Raw genomic sequence first — 19,867 nt, forward strand, 5'->3', positions numbered from 1 at the left:
TTTTGAATCATGCTCACACCTCATATCACTGCTTAGAGTTTTAGGTACTCGTAAGAGACAACATATACCTCAAGATTATAATCGATTCCAAACTCGTATAGTCAACAAAGATCATGCTCACACATTGAGTTATTATTAATTATTTTGATAATTGGACTTTATATATAACATTCGAATGAAAAATTATTAATTATTTTGATTCTAGGGTATGTTTGAGGTATGACTGAGTTATCAATGAGTACTGGCTGAGTATTACTAATCGATACGACTGAGTTATTACAGCAGTTTTCGTTTTTAGGGACTATTTAGGGTTTGGCTTAGTTACTCATCTATGACAGGGCTGGGTTATAAAAACGAAAAGACTGACATATAATATCCAAAGTCAAATAGTTAACATAACAACAAACACAGGTTCACAAACAAACACAGTTTCATTTTGACAACAAATTGTTCATTCCAACATTTCCTCCTTCCTCGAGGATATCTGCTGCCATCTTCACCCGTAACCCTTGAATATTACTATCGTTTATGCCATCAAAAGATACACCAAGCGCTAGACACTCCACAAACTTCAACGAATAAACCCCACAATCACCTGACAAGTTGTTTTGTGGAATGTATCTTTTGCTCCTCCGTCTGAATGCGAACCTCTTCCTAGAATGCTTTCGGAGATCGGCAGGAATAAGCTCATTCAACATCCAGGGAAGCATCTCCAGTAGAGGTCTAAAAGCATTTAGCATTTTTTGCTCACTTTCGGGTGTTGACTCTCCATAGATTGGATCGTAGCAATCTATCTTCTCCTTGATCAGATCCACGTGAAACGCCACCCAGTGATTACCGCCGGTTTGAAGACATCCGTACACGTGATCCACATCTGCATACCACTTCAAGTTTGTTGTAAATTCTTCGGGGAATCTCCCGTTTACCAACGCTTCATAACCACTGTCTTTGAACTTGAACGAAGCAGGTTTCATCCTGAACTGCCTGTAATCGTAAGCCCAAAACTTAACAACCAAGGGTCTATGAAACCAATCCGCTTGGACCAGAATGGAGTGGGATCTCGCATGGACCTTTGTATGAGGACGTTCATATACGCAGCGATATGCTAGACAAAGAAAAATAATAAGTCAGCCGTAATATAATGAATTAAATATATAAGTCAGCCTTTATAGAATATATAAGTCAGCCTTAATAAAGACTTACATTATCAAACACCCATCCATATTCTTTGTCAGGCCACGGTCTTTCATGCATGAGTATGCTGTAGAAGTCACTCTCATGATCAGCTGAGAGTTTTTCTGGTTTATCTTTAGGTGCTGGTGGTTTGGGTGGAATTGCCTTAATGTGTTGCTTCAGTTTTTCCAGTCGCGCCGGATCAACAGGTGCGCAAGGGTCGTATATTGCTGATGAAGGCGTAATGTTCTTCCTCATGCAAGTCGTCTGTCCATTGTCTCCAATGTACGGAAAAACTGGTGCTGAATCAAGGTTCGTCAATGAAAACCCTTGTGGAGATAACTTAACTGATTTCTCCCGAAATTCCTTTATCACGGAAGATCTAATCAATTCAGCTGGCTCGACATCAGACTCCGCCGCCAATGCGTTATCTTCCGCAAGAACTTCGTCGTTCGTCACAACACATTCCTCAGACCGCTGTAACTCAGCCTCTTCTTCTTTCTTCTTCTTCGGTAACTCAGCCTCTTTTTCCTTTTTTTTCGGTAACTCAGCCTCGTCTTCCTTATTTTTCTTCTGTAACCCAGCCTCTTGTTTCTTTTGTAACTCAGCCGCTTTTCTCTTCTGTTTCTTCTCCTCGTTCTCTTTTTTCTTAGCCTCTTGCTTCTCCTTCCTCTTCAACGCAGCCTCTGCCCGCTGTGCTTTTTTCTTATCCTCGATAGCCTCATCCTTTACAGTAACAGTACGCTTGGCCTTGCCCCGTAAGCCGCGTCCATAGGCTGGAACGTTGGCATCCTTACCATCCTTAGCATCCTAGTAATCTTTGCAGGAGAAACACTGATGAAATCAATTTCATTAAAATCATCACCCAAAATCCTTCTCACCACTGTATCCTTCTCAAGCTCCGAATTCTTCTTTGCAGGGGTCTCAGCTAACGCTGGACTTTTGACTGACTTCTGCTGTTTCTGCTGCGCCGGCACCGGACTTTTGACAGCCTTCTCCTTCCGCTGCGGCGGCACCGGACTTTTGACAGCCTTCTCTTTCTGCTGCGGCGGCTCTGGACTTTTGACAGGCTTTTTCTGCTGCCGCGGTTCTGTCACTGGAGTTTTTACAGACTTCTCCTCCTGGGCCTGCGGTTCTACCACTGGACTTTTGTCCGACTTTTCCGGTGGCGACCTCCTACGAGGTGATGATGTCACCGATAAAGATTTTTCTACGCCGGCGGAGGAGAGTTTAGCATCGTTGTCGGGAATTTTCCTTTCCCCCAAAACTTTCAGACTCTGCTGCACTACAGCTTTCACCACGTTATCTAGGGTCTTCTCGTCCATCACTGGCCGGTTCCGGTCAAAATCGTAAGCGTCAAATTTTGCTGAAATATTCTGCAGAGCACTCACAAGATTCGTCAGAGTCGCTTTGTCCAATACAGCTTCCTCCTCGCTAGAACCCTTTCTCGTTTCAGCAGCTTCTTTCTTCTGCTTCTTTGTTGATGGCTCAGCTTCTGATGAAACTCCCTTCGTTTTCTTTTTTCTTCTTCTCATTCCCCTTCCCCTGCTCATCCCTCTGTACTTCCCAGAAACCTTTCACGTATCTACCTGCGTGTATGTCTTCTACCAACCTAACGAGTTGTGGGTCGTCAGGTTCATCCGACCATACAGGAAACATCTCTTCAATTGACTCCTTCATAACCATTCTCCTCAAACGGACCTGCAACACCAGTTTATCATAAACTCAGCCATCAAATAACACAAAACCAAGCCATCAAATAAATTAATTCGGTCACAATATAAAATAAACTCAGCCATCAAATAACACAAAACCAAGCCATCAAATAAATTAATTCGGTCACAATATAAAATAAACTCAGCCATCAAATAGACTAATTCGGCAACAATATAAAATAAACTCAACCATTAAGTAGCTGTTAACTCAGTCGTATAAGTAGCAGTTAAACATTACCTCGCCATGATCTTTGATTTCGTCAGACAAGACAGTATCAAAACTTGAACGTGTACGCCTTCCACCCCATCGCAAAAGAGGAACGTCTTCATTGTTGACCACTCTCCCAAACTTCTCACCGAAACAGACGATGGACTCATACGCCCAAACCAATAAAACGTCCTTCATGCCGCTTACTGTGTATGACTTTCCATCTGGAGACAGTGTTTTCAGAGAGTCAACAAGAACTTCGTATGCAGTCCGACCCCATGGATACGACCTCATGGCTTCATCGTCGAATACCCTTATTGCACTTTGAAAGGGTATCCTTGAATTGTGATGCAAACAGTACAGTCCCATGGCTTGAAGAAATAACATCCCCAACCACTTACGCTTTTCAAAACTCCAACCAGGACAGAACTCTAATGCTGCCTTCAGCTCATCATACTTGGGTCCCATCCCAAGCGGCACCTTCAACTCCTCCCAAAACTCTTTGTATTGATCAGGTTCAAAACTTTCTGTTGGCAATGGACCTGTGTTTAACCCAGTGATCTCACAAAACTCGAGCAAGCTAAACCTGATAACATCATCAACCACAACAAACCATATCTCCTTTTTATGCACTCGCAGCTGTCTACATAGCAGATAGTGTACGGTCCTACCAGACCAAATGCTTTCGCGTGAAAGTAGCCTAGCAACTAGTCCAATGGGAGAGTTCACCAGTTCTTCCCACACATCGAGTCCTATTGTTTCTTTAATGTGGGGGAAATGTCCTGCACGGAAATTATGATTGATATCTTTACCTTCTAGGTTAGAAGGGTAAAGTCTTGGAGGGTAATCACGTGGTTCGACTTGACTAACATCCGTCTGATCATATAACACAACAATAAATCAGCCACAACATAAAAATAACACAGCCATATCATAATATTAAAATATATTAGGTCATATATATAACTCAGCCATAACATAATAATTACTCAGTTATAACATAACCATAACTCAACCATAACATAATAATTACTCAGTTATAACATAACCATAACTCAGCCATAACATAATAATTACTCAGTTATAACATAACCATAACTCAGCCACAACAAAAAGCCCTAATTCAGACACAACAAAAGCCTAGACAATCACATATCTCAGCCGCAACATAACCCTAACTCAGACACAACAAAATCCTCGACAAACCCATAGCACAGTCAACATAACCCTAACTCAGTCGCAACAAAAACCTCGACACACCCATATTACAGCCTCAACCAAAACACAAACAATCTCAGTCGCAATATATAACTGACCCACAAACTCAACCAAAATACAATATATAACGTCGCGACATCTTACCGGAAAAGATGAACTCGTTGATGAGAATGCGGTGAAGGCGATTTCGTACAGACGACGGTTTCTAAAAACTCCGACGAGACAGAGTTCAACGACAGAGAGTTATAGAGAGTTCAACGACAGAGAGTTAGAGAGAGTTCGAGGAAGTAAAGAACAATGTCGACGAGGGTTTCGAAGGGTGAGAGGATTTCGGTTTGCGGTTCCTTCTTCGACACAACACAGTTCTTCGTGTTTTTTTTTTTTGACAAAACCGTATGTATGATAGTGATAGTGATAGAGACGGTTTGGTTTCAGAAAATAACTGATGTGATGTGGATTTTTAATAACTGATGTGGCTTTGATCTTTAAAATTAGTTTCAGAAAATAAAACATAACAAAAGCCCCTTATTGTAAATTACTAGGAAAGAGAAAACATTCTAGTAATAAAACAAAGATGTACAACATTCTAGTAATAAACCATAAAATGTGTAACATTCTAGTAATTTTCTCTTATTAGAAATCATACTTCCTATGTTCCTAAATATAGGATGTTTAGAAGAAATTTTTATGTTCCAATATGTAAGATATTTTCATAGTTCGTGATAACTTTAACTTTGTTAAAAATTATGCAACCAATCAAATTTAATAGTTTTATTTTGTAATTGATTCAATTGTTTTTAATTTAAAGTTTTAATAATATATTTTAGATAAAAATAAATTTTTTAATAACCGTGTTTTACCTAAAACGTCTTATATTTAGGTACGGAGAGAGTACATGATATTAAATATCATTGTTAATTTGCTATCGAAATATAAAACACAATGTTGCCCATGCTCGCTTCCCTGAAATGCTGGGGGAACCATAAACATTTTAGTAAAGTTTTAACAATTTTTTTTATCATTTCGAAGGTCTTTCTCGGTGTTTTGTTTTTCAAAATTTGGAGATCCTAGTGGAATGCTTCAGTTCGCTATGTAGCCTATGTTCAGGACCACCCTTCCCCGCGCATGTATGTATATTCCACTGTTTCCACCCAAGTGTATTTATAAATAAAAATTCGACAAAGCGGTTAAGATTATGTTCGATCTGAATACTTGCGATTTTATTTTCTTTATAAGAAAACACGGTCACGGTATTATTATTATTATGATCTAACCATCTTATATATTTGTGCGTGTTCGTGTGTACGCTGAGTTAGATTAGTCGATAGTTAACAGGGTGGTGGGCTAGTGGTCTTGAGGTAGTTAACACACCAATACGGACCCGGATTCGAATACCCCCTGTGGCCACGGAATGCTTTATGCCCTCCCCAAGTTTAAAGTTATCGCGGCGTTGGTGCTGAGTCCTTGGGTAATGGGTATTAGTGCCGGCTGGTTCCGGGCCAGGGGGATTAGATGGTTGGCAATCGGAAACCATGTGCGGATTACGGGCCTTTGGGCAAACGGAAACCACGTGCGGATTACGGGTCACCTTTGAACCTCCTGTTAAAAAAAAAAAAAAAAAATTAGTCGATTGATAAAAAAATATAACCAAATTGGCCTTATTATATTCTCTTGCCGTATGTTGAAGCCTCTCATAGTCTTAGGTAGTTAGGTGACTAGGTCTCGCTCACACTTCAACATGCAATTATACATATGTTTTCCGTATTTAAAATAGTCAACAGCAATCATTCAACCTGTTCGGTTAGGCTGGGCACAAAGAAAATACTACCAAATTTTCGGTATTTATAATTTTCTTACTTGCTTTGGTTCGAAAAAAATACGAATATCCAAAAAATATATAGATATTTAAAGATATTTATGAATACTTACGGATATCAAATCTGTTTTTACTTAATACAAATAATCTAGAAAATTTGATCTAAATTTATTCTTTAAAATATTTCTTATACATAATATATAAAATAAATATTAAAAGAAGTAGTGAAAGTATATGTTTTATAAATTTTAAACTTAATTAACAATAATAAGACAAAACTTAAGAAAAAGTTATGATTGTCATATAATGTTTTTTGATTTAATACTTTTATAAGTAATAATATGAATATAATTTATTAAAATATTTGTTAAATAATAATTTTATAAATTTATACATTTAAAACTCTAAATTTAATCAAAATATACATGTATTTATACATCAGAGCGGATATCCACTTCTTAAAATTTGAGTATTTGTGATTTTTTTTATTTTAAGGAATATTGATTTTTAGTATTTGTTTTGTTTTGAAATTTTATAGATATCCAAATTTTTCGGATCGAATCGAAACAAATAACAAATCAAATCAAATTAACTTGTCCAGCCCGACTGTTCGGTACACTATCGGCTCGGTGGACTTTTGCTTTTGGGTTGGTTTCCATTTTTTCATGCCAACTTTGATTTAAAACAGTTTTAAACAGAATGATATTTTGAATTGCTTTTATCTTCCAATGAATTTGCTTTGTTTTCTATGTAATTCCTTACACTAACCTCTATACAGTATTCTTTATAACACGGTTAATTAACAAGTATATTTACAATATAGAATTAAAAAGATTGATTAAATCAAGCTAATTATTCCAAATAGTCATTTGACAAATGAGCAAAATAATCTGGCAGTCAACATTTTAATTTTTTTTTTATAAAACTTCCGTCGACAAAAAAAAATATTTATAAAACTGCCAAAATATTTGCAATTTCCTATGATCTTCGTTTTAGGTTTCGAATGGTGACTACGGTTTGAGCGGTGCGGGACAAGCGGTTCAACTGTGGTGCGGTTTTAACAGTTATAAAAATGTATAGATATATAGTACATGTAGAAATTTTGTTAATGTTAACTGCGGGGCGGAGCGGAACGATGGTCACCATTCGAAGCTTTAGTATATCAAAACATGATTTTCTTTAATTTTAGGCTTCAAATGTTACGAACCGTTCTGCCCTGCACCGCAGTTAACAGTAACAAAAATCTCTACATATATCATATATATATATATATTTTTATAACTGTTAAAACCGCACTGCAATTAAACCGCTTGTCCCGTATCGCTCAAACCGCATGTACCATTCGGAGTTTTATTCTTTAGTTAAGCCTCTCTGAAAGTCGGAGGCTTCACAGGTCAAAGTCAACATATTTGATGTGCCTTACCGGCCACGACGTATCGCTTTAAAACATAAATCCAAAAATCTACGAGATTTATTTTATTTTTTTTTTCAAAAGGAAATTTATTCTTTTTATCTAATCCAGAAATCTACGAAATTTATTCCTTTTGTCATCTTGCTGTAACTCGATTCTGAATTAGTTGTTTCTAGCTTGCGAATCGTTCATAGCGTTGATGCCAAAATAAATAAATATTCAATTAAAAGCATAATAAATTGAACACATCGCTATCTTTCTCTACCTATGCGTATTGTCATGATCTTTTTGCTCTCCTTTGTATTTCTTGGTTAATTTGATTATAACTAACAAGAAAAATAATCATATACTAGTATATAGTTGACACAACAAATTAGGATAATGTATTGGGTATGTTTGTTATGTATCTTTCACCTTTGAAAAAAAGTTATCTATCTTTCAAATTCTCAGTGGCTATTATAGAAACGCCTCTTCATCAGTTATAATTGTATGTAGTAAGTACATTATAGTAGTACATTTAACATCATGTTGAATCGAGAAAGACGGTCATTTCATTCATAAGTTCGTCTTTATGACGAGAGTGTGTCGCTCAACAAACCTCATCACGTTTTGATCAATCTCAGCCGTTCAGATATAAAGATTATATATTTTTCTTTTAACCTTATCCATTATACATATCTATCACACTCTAACGTAATCGATCTAATACATCATTTTATATTTAGAATATAATTAGTATATTTCTTGATGGGAATGCTAATTGAATAATGGTAGCAAATAATTTGAAGGTTGAAGAAATGAACGATAACCAAATGATAGTGGAGATTCAATTATAAAGTGAAGTCCAATCAAAGTGATATCATTTTTGCTACAAAAGGTTAAAAATGCTTTTTGAGTCTAGCTTGTCGTTTCAGCATAATAGATCTACTCTAGTGTATTTAAAGAAAGTGTTTGGATAAGTTTGGTGTGTAATAAATACTGGAAATATTTGGTTTTTAACGAAATTATCTTAAATTTTGTAAATAAATATTGAAAAGGGTTTAGTTCCCACATAACCTTTAATATATTAATTTGAATTGATCCATATTGAAATAGCGTTTTGTTAAAAACCAAAGTTGAATGATCTAGTGAAAGACTGGTAGGTAAGCCCTTCAAAATTCACTACTTACAAAATTAATTGTATTTTTTTCATTTAGAGAAATCTTTTTCTTTACATAGGAAAATATTATCTAAATTATACAGCCCTGCACATAAATCAAACATGATAACACAATTAGGTCAACATTAGTAACTTGTGAGTTATTAAAATGTGATTATCTCTACAAAAATTACTTCTCGGAAATTTCCAAGAAATAAGAAGTAGGAGTGGGAGGTCAACGGCTAAAAACAACTTGCTGTATATATATATATATTTTTTTTTTCTCATAGTCAGTGGATGTATATTAATAATTAGTTTTCACATATTTGCTTACATTAATAGATTTTGTTTGTATCATTAAAAGATCTATTTATTAAATTAAACATGCATAAAGCCAGAAAGTATTCTTTCTTAGTCAGTGTAATAAACAGTTTCCTAAATAGTATTTTACTATTATATAGTCATATAAAAATGTTGATTAAAATAAATAATAAGATGTGTTCGTGTTCGTGTAGCGGAGATAACGTAGTTGGTTTCTAGGAGAGAGAGAGACGGAGACAAAAGCTAGAAAAGGGTTTGAAACGGAGAAGACGAGGAGATCGAAACACTAACAAAGAAAGAAACTTTGTAAGACCCATCTCTGAAACTGATTGGTTCCCTGTTCTGTTCTCTCTGTTTCAGCTTATGTTTACAGATCTATGCTCTGTATCCTAGATCTATTCATCTTATAGACCAGTTTAATCAAGTAACTGTTTGTTGCTTTACTCATGTTATGTCAATAAATTAGGTAAGATCTGGAATCAATCGTCTTTGTTTCTCCATCTGTAAATCTCCAAAATTTCCTCCTTTGTTTGATTGATTTCAAAGAATATAGTTCAGATATTGTTTATACTAGTTGGAATCAGATCTCTATTTTTGTTTGGGACCATTGTTCTTGGAAGGAGAAAAGACTGTTACTGTTGTTTCCTTTTGCTTTTTGTTACTTAAATTTCGAATATTCTTACATTTGAATCCTATACCGAGTTAAAATTTTGAAATTAGTTAGTTTCTTTATCTGTCTTTTATTATTAAAAAAATATGAATCAAAAGAATGTTTTTTTTTTTTTTATAAAAGCCTGTAGGTGTGTGTGCTTGCTTTTGGTCCATTAACAAGAATCTTGTTTTGTTACTTTATTCGTTTTTCTTTCTCGTTGCTTTGCTATTAAGTATCATTCAGAGTTTGGTTTCTTGTGTGTGTTTCAGAAGAACCTTGAGAGGGAGAGAGAGGAAAACAAATGTCTTTCCGCAGCATAGTTCGTGATGTGAGAGACAGTATAGGAAGCCTATCAAGACGTAGATTCGACTTTAAGTTAAGCAGCCTGCACAGAGAAGGAGGCAAATCTCGTGGTTCGGTTCAAGACTGTCATGAGGAACAACAAGTACAACAACAGCCTCTAGTACTTGTTCAAGAAACCCCTTGGGCAAATCTTCCTCCTGAGCTGTTGCATGATGTGATCAAAAGGCTGGAAGAGAGCGAAAGCGCCTGGCCTGCTCGTAGACATGTGGTTGCTTGTGCTTCTGTCTGCAGGTCATGGAGAGATATGTGCAAAGAGATTGTTCAAAGGCCCGAGCTTTCCGGCAAAATCACATTCCCTGTTTCCCTCAAACAGGTAAAGGATCTTCATTTCTTGGGCCGGTCCTGAGCATAGACTAGTGAAGCATTGCCTAATAACCACTGATATTTTAGACAAAAAAAAAAGAGAAAAATTGTATAAACCTTTACTTAATTATCTATAGCCCCCAAAATCTCAGGACTGGAGAGTGGCATATGTTTTGAATGGTTAGTATCATGATTTTGATCTTTCTTGTTATAGCCTGGACCAAGAGATGCGACAATGCAATGCTTTATCAAAAGGGATAAGTCTAATCTCACTTACCATCTATACCTTTGTCTCAGTCCTGGTAAAGCTTAGTTCTCTCTGCTTTAACTCAAAGTTATACTTTGGCTTATGTCGGTTGTATCTTTACTATTTTCCAGCTTTGTTGGTTGAGAATGGAAAGTTTCTACTTTCGGCGAAACGCATAAGAAGAAGTACTTACACTGAGTACGTGATCTCTATGCACGCAGACACCATTTCAAGATCAAGCAACACCTACATTGGCAAGATTAGGTAAAACTATATGAAGCCAAAGTTACTTGACGCTCAAGTCTTATCGTCTCCTCATCTTTAATTGTTGCAGGTCTAACTTCCTTGGGACAAAGTTCATCATATACGACACACAACCTCCATACAACAAACCCTCTCAGGCGCTCCAGCCGCTAGGCCTTAGCCGCAGGTTTTACTCGAAGAGAGTATCTCCCAAAGTCCCTAGCGGCAGCTACAAGATAGCTCAAGTGTCTTACGAGCTAAACGTTCTTGGCACCCGAGGTCCAAGGAGAATGCACTGTGCTATGCACTCAATCCCCGCTTCTTCTCTTGCGGAAGGCGGAACGGTCCCTGGACAGCCACAGATCATTGTCCCTCGCTCTCTTCTTGACGAGTCTTTCCGCAGCATTACATCATCCTCGTCGAGAAAGTTCACTAGCGACTACTCCACCGAGTTTAACAGCGCGCGGTTTTCCGACATTCTAGAGGAAGGAGAAGCCGTGTTTGGAGAAGGAAAAGAGCGGGTTTCGCCGCCTCTTGTTCTTAAAAACAAGCCACCAAGGTGGCATGAACAGCTCCAGTGCTGGTGTTTGAACTTCAGGGGACGTGTAACGGTTGCATCGGTTAAGAACTTTCAGCTGATTGCAGCAAACCAGCCTCAGCCTCAGCCTCAGCCTCAGCCTCAGACGTCAGGTCAGACAGATGGTCCAGACAAGATCATATTACAGTTTGGGAAAGTGGGAAAGGACATGTTCACTATGGATTTTAGGTATCCACTCTCTGCGTTTCAGGCTTTTGCTATATGTTTGAGCAGTTTTGATACTAAACTCGCTTGTGAATGATATATAGCAAGAAAAAAAAATCTGCTTTGTATGTAATATGTCACATAATGTTTTTCTTGTAATGATTCAGGAGATTCTCTTCTTTTGGTGTTTTTACTTTCACCAGAGATCTCTGTATTAGATGTCTGTTTCAGTGTTCTACATTTGATCATTGATTCTTATGCTGTTGTTTATTAATGCATCAAAAAAAAAAGTTTGTCCCAGTCTAGTGTATTTCAGAATTGTCAAAACGTGAATAACTAGGTTACATATGCTTTTGGTTATTGGGACTATGAGGTTTTTGGATCTGTAGAGCTGTACATTCTCATGTTCAGAAAAAAAAAACATATTACTGTTTTATAAAGGATATTATTAAATCATATTTTCTGTTTTATAAAAAGTGTTAGTTTGATATTTTTTTTGTTGTACAAAAAATGTTATTCTAAATTTCAATGTAATCTATTTACATTAAATTTAATATTAATTTCAAAATGTTTTGATTTATAAATAATTTTATTTATCTAAATACTACTTAGCTAAATATATGTAACTAATAAAAATATAAATGTATTTTAACAAAATATGTGTGACACTTTTTATAAAACTGAGAGTATAGTTTTACATTTTCTTTACCGTAAACTTTTTCAACGACACTTAAACATGAATTTCAAAAAATTCACTAGATAATCCAAAAGTTCTATTCATTTGATGAACTCATACTTGATATATTTCCCCGATGTTACATTGGTTACAAGTATTATACTATTAGAAAAGATTATGCGTAAAGAAAAAAATGGGGGACAAACTACTTTCTCTAAAACATCAGATTGTGTTTAGTAAAGAAGAGAAGATAGAGAGAGCAAAGCAAATGACAGAGACGAGAGAAGCGAGCACACTGCTTGCCGTCTAAAGCAGTTTGGAGAACGGCAATCATTCCTTGTCAAAGAGAGCTTACATGACATAACATCTGCTCTTGCGTTCCCGCGGTGGTCTGTACGGACCGATGTGGCTTCTCGTTAATTAGTGGAAACATCGAATGATTCAAAAATCTCTCTCTCTTTCTCTCTTGCGCGTGTGTGTGTGTGTCTGTCTGAAAGAGATTCAATGGTTATTTTGTGTCCAGTACAAGATTTATATGAGTTGAAGTTGATGTAAATATAATAGCAGCCGCTGCTTTGCGTCAAACAATTATATATTATATATTCTTCTCTAGTTCCGATGTTTGAAGGACCAATCGTGTGTGATTATGGTGTGAAGAGTCCATCAAGTAGAGAGAACCCGTGGTTACGCATCATTTTCAAGTTACGTTCGTGATGAAAGATTTTCTTGAACTTCTTGAATTGTATTGCCAAGTTGTTTATATATATATATATATATATAGATAGTTTGCTAAATTAAAATAAAGCTAAATTTTGTAAAAAAAAACTTCTTCAATTATTTTACCAAGTTTTTTTTATATATATTTATATATAGTTTATAACATTAAAATAAAGCGAAATGATTTATGTTTTGTTTAGGTGTATTTTGATTAACAGATACTCTACCCGTTTTCAAAAGAGATTTATAAATATAGCTTGAAAAATTAAAATACTCATTCATTTCTAAAAGATATGTTCTAGACATTTTTACATAAAAATAAAAATTTCAAATTTCAAATTTTCTGAGCATTTTTATTAAATATTAATTAAAAAATTTGAACTGATTAAATGTTATCAGTTGCTAGCTATTAACAATTTTATCGAAGAAATAAAAAAAACAGATTTAATTATAAATATTTATAATATGCGTAAAATTTTAGAAATTTTACATTATTGTTTTTTCTTGTTATTATGATTAATCATTTATTCATGGGTCTAAAACTCAGAAAACTTGTTGGTGATCTTGTTTTGCGGCGTGGACCAATAATCAAAAGAACAAACCAACCACTATGTGTAGATTTTTGCGAGGAGAATAAAACCATTGGAAATTAAAATAAGAATTGACCTAACATCGAAAGTTATAGTTTAATTACCCAAGTAATGTGATGTAATCAAATTTCTTGAAAATATAATTTCATATCAGCTTGATGATCCAAAAGTGTACTCGAAGGGCCATTGTTTCTCACAGGTCAATGCGACTCATTTCTCGTTTGCCGCTTTTGATTAACAAACATTCGTTGGTTTTGATTTCATTTCCTTAAAAAATAACTGGCTAGCAAAATCACAAGATTTATATTCATTTACTATTTTTGTTGAACATACTATTAAGAGAAATCAGGTTATCAGTTTCTTCTACAAGAGAGTATGTTAGAAATACGAACTTGAAAATTGAAATAAACGTTTGCAAAGCACTTCTCTATTGAACTTTAAAATTGATTACGGATTTACGGTATCCTGAGGTTATTATGTCTTGCGTTTAAATATTGCCAGATGCAACTTGCAAGAGTGGGGACGCACCAAATCACACCACCAAAACTTGTGATTACTCTCATAATTTAAATTATTAAACATTATCCTCAATTCCATTCAATCTTGGTAAATCTTCTTGTCTTTACTATAAAATTGTATTATACTTAGACTGAAACACCCGTCCCTCCCCATTTCCAACCGGGGTTCCAGGGCGCGGGGTTTAGGACACACATGTCTACTTTTCCGACATCTCCGTGTGTCCCGTTTCTGGTCCCATGAGTTTCAGGTGCATTTCCTTCCTTACCGTCGACATTTCCACTTATAGTTCTGCAAAAATGGGAGAGGGAAAAGAGGGGTGAGTATTAATACTCAGTGAAGCGATTCTAGACCAGTCTCCCCCATGAGCTTTTATACCGCTCAATGCGAAACGAGAACCGACTAGTCACTACACCCAATTCTTAATTAACTATTAAGGATTCATTTCACAAAACAAGCAGTGCAATGAACTCAGTCATCGCTCAATTCACACATTTCGGTTTATTATTTAAGACTCCATTCATCCTATAACTCTAGGACCTACACAGCTCAAGCGGACCAACCCTCCCCTTTCTTGCTGCGTTCCTGTGGAGCCGCCTGCCCTGGTACACTCGGCATCCGGTTCCCTTGGATGTAGTCTATACCCTTTGCAGTGTATTACGGCCCCTTCCCGCCAAGACTCGGCGTGACTCAATCTTACCGGCGCCTCTATTCTTAACCTGCCGTTTTTGAACGCTACGGCCGCCGCGTTTTCCCATACTCCCCACCAGTCCCTCGGTGGTTCGTATTCCATTTCTATTCATTCCCATACTCCCCACCAGTTCCTCGGTGGATCGTATTTCAATCATTCAACCTTTCCTTTTTCCTTATCATTTCCTTTTCCTTAAACCCTTAGACTCTTTCTTACTTTCCTTTTTAGACGCCACCCGTTCTCGGTGTCACACTCAATCCAGCTAACAATCATTCATAGATATCCTATAATTCATCTAACCAGACCGGTTAACAATTCTCTTATTATCCTACGTTCATTTCTTTCTAACCATCCTAGCTCTCAATCACAACCACAGATCTTCAACCAGTCAAACAATCAATCAATCACCAACACACCAGTTTATTTAGAATCTTAAATCAGTACGAGAGTTCTAATGCAATATGGTCTATCAACCTAACAACAACCAGGATCTACTCAATCCTAGATCCACATTCAACAATATAGAAGAACATGAAAGAGATCTGGGTAGAACACCTCACCTTAGCCTAGATCTGGATCTGGATCTGAGATGCAAGAGAGGTGAGATCTGAGATCGACGACGCCACACGGCTACCCACCACCACTCGCGGCTGCTCACGGCGAGAGAGAGAGAGAGTCGTCCGAGAGAGAGAAAGAGGCGCGGCGAGGAGAGAGAGAGAGAAGAGCCGCGGCGAAGAGAGAGAAAAGAAGAGAAGCGGCGCAGGGAGAGAGAAAGAAAGAGACGACGGCTAGGGTTTCTGATCTCCGGGACTTCTCTGCAGGGCTTCGCTTCTAAATTTGTGATGGAAGACTAAGGGTGGAGGCTTGCTTTTATAGGGGAAGCAAGGAACCCTAGGGTTTTAATCCAACTGGGCCGCAGAGCGGGCCTGTCCACAAAAGTTTTTTTGGACTTGGGTTTTGGGGTGTTACAATTCTCCCCCTGTTAATCGGAATTCGCCCCGAATTCCAATCTTCAGGCTTTAAACCTTAACATCCAAAACCCGAGGGGAGTTTTCAAACACAATCAAGGGAAGCACGAAATGACATCCTACTTGCTCAAGATCATTTAAAACCAACAATGAATTTAATAAATGAAATAGAGTAGGACTACAATAAATAGATAGGTCTCAAGGTATCGCCAAAATCCGCGAATACCCTTATAACAGGAATGAAAAGCTAAAACCAATACGGAAGGAAGAAAAACCGTGTCCTACTCCTTCTAGCTGACTCAGAAATCACATCTAGCCACTTCGTACTGGAGACTTCTGCTCCCCTTCCGGCTTAGGACCAGCCACGCGGCCACTCCCTGTCGACGACGCCGGCTCCTCTTCCCACGCTGAGTCCTCCGATGGATCCTCCTCCACCTCTACGTCCTCCTCAGAGCTCGAGATGGCGACGACCCGACGAGCGAGTGTCCGTTCAGCCTCCATTGCCTGACCGGCCATCCGGTTCACCAAGGCGAATTCCCATGGTTCCAACACACCAATCAGCTTGCCCCGAATCTCCTCGCGGAGTCCTGCCGTATACCACCGGCACCAATCCTCCGCTGTCTTGGGCTTGCATCTTTTGTCTGACTCCAGGAATTCCTCTGTGTACTCCCGGACTGAGCGCGGTCCTTGCCTGGCCTGCGTCAATGTTCCACACCGACATATTCCGGTTACTCTCCTCAGACTCTCTGCATCAATGCTCGGAATCTTCCTTGGGCGTCCCCGCTTCCTCGTTGGTACACTGTCTTCCATCCGGATCGGTCCCGGACCTTCCCTGGTCGGCCCCGTCTTCCTAGGGCGCCCTCGGCCCCTTGTGGGCGGCATCGTGTCAACTTCAGGTGCAAACTGGAAAGTACCCTGACCCTGGTACAATCGCCTGTACTCGGCTGCCCGCTGGAAATGGGGCATCAAAATCCGACGCCTCACGGTCGTCTCCTGGATGGGGGCGTTCGGCGGCTCCGCGAACTCCATTTCCTCTTCGTCTGGGAAGAGTGCAGGTACCACATCGCCCCAAGCGTCACGGTAAGGCTTGCGGGCGTAAGCCCTTGTCCCTTTTGGTCCATAGCGCATGCGCCTTTCTCCGAGCTCGTGATGCACTGGTGAAGACATCTTGCAGCGTAAAAACAAAGACCTGATCAGAACATAGTAGTAGTCATGCATAGATGGCAGTTTTCAATCAATTCTCAAGCTAGAGCTGCTTAAACAGACAATATCCCCGGTGTGGTTCTTATCATCCCTTTTTGCCCCAAGATGATCCTTTTTACAGTCAACCCTTTTTCCCTAAGAAGATCTCATATCCTTATTAGCATTTTGCATTCTGCTCCAAGATGACTCTCCATCATCCTTTTTACCCCAAGATGATCCTCCATCATCCTTTTTACCCCAAGATGATCCTCCATCGTCCTTTTTACCCCAAGATGATCCTTTGCTTAGTTACCCTAATCTGGAATCAGTTTCCTCCTACTGTGCATCCGACCGTCCCTTGGCCGCTCCGGTGTTGCTCCGTCCTCGTCGGCGGCCCACGCCCTGGTGGTGGGGCCCACGCCCATGTTTCTTTTTTTTTTTTTTTTTTTTTTTTTTTTACTAGGAACAAGCTTCACAGTGATATCTGAATGCCAGAAGTCCATTTCTTTGCAGGGTTTAATCCTTCCATGAAGCTGCGCACGCCTCGGCCTTGCGTCCGTCTCTCCTTCCCAGGCCTCCCCGGCCCGGTGTGGGGCGGTGTCGTCCGCGAGACGCTTCCCTCCAGCTCGAATGTCCGGCTTTCCATTACCCCTTTGACTTGGCGTGCTAGGCGACTAATCCCTCTGTATACTTGCCTTACAACTCCTTGTTACCCATTCCTGAACCTCTGAAACTCCACTACACCGCAGTACGAAGACTTTTTGTTAACCCGATCTCGGCCGGAAACTGTGAGCTGTTCGAATTCTCCTTCAACATTAGCTATGACGGTCGAACAGAACCATAAGGGAAATGGGCAATGGTGAGAAATGCTGATCCCTTAAGTTAGTATTAAGGGACCTTAACCTGGCTCTGATACCAATTGAAACACCCGTCCCTCCCCATTTCCAACCGGGGTTCCAGGGCGCGGGGTTTAGGACACACATGTCTACTTTTCCGACATCTCCGTGTGTCCCGTTTCTGGTCCCATGAGTTTCAGGTGCATTTCCTTCCTTACCGTCGACATTTCCACTTATAGTTCTGCAAAAATGGGAGAGGGAAAAGAGGGGTGAGTATTAATACTCAGTGAAGCGATTCTAGACCAGTCTCCCCCATGAGCTTTTATACGCTCAATGCGAAACGAGAACCGACTAGTCACTACACCCAATTCTTAACCAACTATTAAGGTTCATTTCACAAAACAAGCAGTGCAATGAACTCAGTCATCGCTCAATTCACACATTTCGGTTTATTATTTAAGACTCCATTCATCCTATAACTCTAGGACCTACACAGCTCAAGCGGACCAACCCTCCCCTTTCTTGCTGCGTTCCTGTGGAGCCGCCTGCCCTGGTACACTCGGCATCCGGTTCCCTTGGATGTAGTCTATACCCTTTGCAGTGTATTACGGCCCCTTCCCGCCAAGACTCGGCGTGACTCAATCTTACCGGCGCCTCTATTCTTAACCTGCCGTTTTTGAACGCTACGGCCGCCGCGTTTTCCCATACTCCCCACCAGTCCCTCGGTGGTTCGTATTCCATTTCTATTCATTCCCATACTCCCCACCAGTTCCTCGGTGGATCGTATTTCAATCATTCAACCTTTCCTTTTTCCTTATCATTTCCTTTTCCTTAAACCCTTAGACTCTTTCTTACTTTCCTTTTTAGACGCCACCCGTTCTCGGTGTCACACTCAATCCAGCTAACAATCATTCATAGATATCCTATAATTCATCTAACCAGACCGGTTAACAGTTCTCTTATTATCCTACGTTCATTTCTTTCTAACCATCCTAGCTCTCAATCACAACCACAGATCTTCAACCAGTCAAACAATCAATCAATCACCAACACACCAGTTTATTTAGAATCTTAAATCAGTACGAGAGTTCTAATGCAATATGGTCTATCAACCTAACAACAACCAAGATCTACTCAATCCTAGATCCACATTCAACAATATAGAAGAACATGAAAGAGATCTGGGTAGAACACCTCACCTTAGCCTAGATCTGGATCTGGATCTGAGATGCAAGAGAGGTGAGATCTGAGATCGACGACGCCACACGGCTACCCCCACCACTCACGGCTGCTCACGGCGAGGAGAGAGAGAGTCGTCCGAGAGAGAGAAAGAGGCGCGGCGAGGAGAGAGAGAGAGAAGAGCCGCGGCGAAGAGAGAGAAAGAGAAGAGAAGCGGCGCAGGGAGAGAGAAAGAAAGAGACGACGGCTAGGGTTTCTGATCTCCGGGACTTCTCTGCAGGGCTTCGCTTCTAAATTTGTGATGGAAGACTAAGGGTGGAGGCTTGCTTTTATAGGGGAAGCAAGGAACCCTAGGGTTTTAATCCAACTGGGCCGCAGAGCGGGCCTGTCCACAAAAGTTTTTTTGGACTTGGGTTTTGGGGTGTTACATAGACGACGAACATCATAGTAGTGACAATATAATTACGGAGACTAGCTTCAGCGGTAGCGATGAAAGAAAAAAACAATGGTGACTGAATCAAATATAGCGCAAAACGACGGTAACTAAGCTATTTATTGTCGCTGGGTAAAGAAGCGACAAACTTTTTATAAACAAAGAATGTGGCTGAAAATATTAGCGTCCATGAAAGGCACCAGCGATCAATTCCACCGACTATTTATGTTTCCACTGTGATAACCTTTCCTTCGGGATAAAATGGTCGAGCAAGGAAAAGTCAGAATCTGGAGCCAAGCTTTTGGGAGATTACATATTTGGAGTAATGTTAAGTTTTGATCACACAAAACTTAACATGGTTCGGAGAAGACAGAAGATTGGTCGAGCATCAACTTGATGATCGAACCGCGGGCGGTACGGGCCAACCGAGAAGTTCGAAGTAGGATGTGGTCGAAGAATGGATCGTGAGTGAACCATGAGACATATTAAGCTGCTTTACCTTTCTTAGAAGAGTCTTAGATTGATCAGA

General features: G+C 39.2%; 4 protein-coding genes across 7 annotated transcripts; 1 reads left to right on the top strand and 3 right to left on the bottom strand.

Moving 5' to 3' along the window:
* Nucleotides 1-970: 970 nt before the first annotated feature.
* On the bottom strand, nt 971-2,498 carry LOC117131958 (nucleolar protein 58-like). The gene is made up of 3 exons (XM_033285208.1): nt 2,055-2,498; nt 1,204-1,983; nt 971-1,105 (listed from the first exon to the last, which is right to left on the bottom strand). Exons 1-3 carry the CDS (start codon nt 2,496-2,498, stop codon nt 971-973), a joined length of 1,359 nt encoding a protein of 452 aa, XP_033141099.1.
* LOC117131842 lies at nt 1,986-8,813 on the bottom strand. The gene is made up of 2 exons (XM_033284681.1): nt 3,127-8,813; nt 1,986-2,874 (listed from the first exon to the last, which is right to left on the bottom strand). Exons 1-2 carry the CDS (start codon nt 3,562-3,564, stop codon nt 2,662-2,664), a joined length of 651 nt encoding a protein of 216 aa, XP_033140572.1. The 5' UTR covers nt 3,565-8,813; the 3' UTR covers nt 1,986-2,661.
* A 257-nt stretch (nt 8,814-9,070) lies between these two features.
* On the top strand, nt 9,071-11,850 carry LOC103849577 (tubby-like F-box protein 1). Of its 4 annotated transcripts, none has more exons than XM_009126334.3 (5): nt 9,071-9,306; nt 9,922-10,328; nt 10,533-10,620; nt 10,697-10,829; nt 10,900-11,850. In XM_009126334.3, exons 2-5 carry the CDS (start codon nt 9,954-9,956, stop codon nt 11,645-11,647), a joined length of 1,344 nt encoding a protein of 447 aa, XP_009124582.1. In that variant the 5' UTR covers nt 9,071-9,306; nt 9,922-9,953; the 3' UTR covers nt 11,648-11,850. The 4 variants fall into 4 exon arrangements, with proteins under 4 accessions (XP_009124582.1, XP_009124584.1, XP_009124583.1 ...); XM_009126336.3 differs by having other exon boundaries at nt 9,114-9,306; nt 9,925-10,328; XM_009126335.3 differs by having other exon boundaries at nt 9,244-9,466.
* LOC117131841 lies at nt 11,590-19,798 on the bottom strand. The gene is made up of 2 exons (XM_033284680.1): nt 18,926-19,798; nt 11,590-17,967 (listed from the first exon to the last, which is right to left on the bottom strand). The coding sequence occupies exon 2, from the start codon at nt 16,924-16,926 to the stop codon at nt 16,021-16,023; it is 906 nt and encodes a 301-aa protein (XP_033140571.1). The 5' UTR covers nt 16,927-17,967; nt 18,926-19,798; the 3' UTR covers nt 11,590-16,020.
* Between the last annotated feature and the right edge of the window lie 69 nt (nt 19,799-19,867).

Source organism: Brassica rapa, chromosome A02 (assembly GCF_000309985.2).
Source record: "Brassica rapa cultivar Chiifu-401-42 chromosome A02, CAAS_Brap_v3.01, whole genome shotgun sequence".
NCBI lineage: Eukaryota > Viridiplantae > Streptophyta > Magnoliopsida > Brassicales > Brassicaceae > Brassica > Brassica rapa.

Coding starts and splice junctions, on each gene's coding strand:
- LOC103849577 (XM_009126334.3), top strand. CDS start 9,954: ATGTCTTTCCGCAGCATAGTTCGTGATGTGAGAGACAGTATAGGAAGC. Junction 10,329..10,532: donor TCCCTGTTTCCCTCAAACAG/GTAAAGGATCTT, acceptor TTCTTGTTATAG/CCTGGACCAAGAGATGCGAC. Junction 10,621..10,696: donor ATACCTTTGTCTCAGTCCTG/GTAAAGCTTAGT, acceptor ACTATTTTCCAG/CTTTGTTGGTTGAGAATGGA.
- LOC117131841 (XM_033284680.1), bottom strand. CDS start 16,926: ATGCATGACTACTACTATGTTCTGATCAGGTCTTTGTTTTTACGCTGC.
- LOC117131958 (XM_033285208.1), bottom strand. CDS start 2,498: ATGGACGAGAAGACCCTAGATAACGTGGTGAAAGCTGTAGTGCAGCAG. Junction 1,984..2,054: donor AGCTTGAGAAGGATACAGTG/GTGAGAAGGATT, acceptor AAAGATTACTAG/GATGCTAAGGATGGTAAGGA. Junction 1,106..1,203: donor ATGGATGGGTGTTTGATAAT/GTAAGTCTTTAT, acceptor TTCTTTGTCTAG/CATATCGCTGCGTATATGAA.
- LOC117131842 (XM_033284681.1), bottom strand. CDS start 3,564: ATGGGACCCAAGTATGATGAGCTGAAGGCAGCATTAGAGTTCTGTCCT. Junction 2,875..3,126: donor AAATCAAAGATCATGGCGAG/GTAATGTTTAAC, acceptor CTGGTGTTGCAG/GTCCGTTTGAGGAGAATGGT.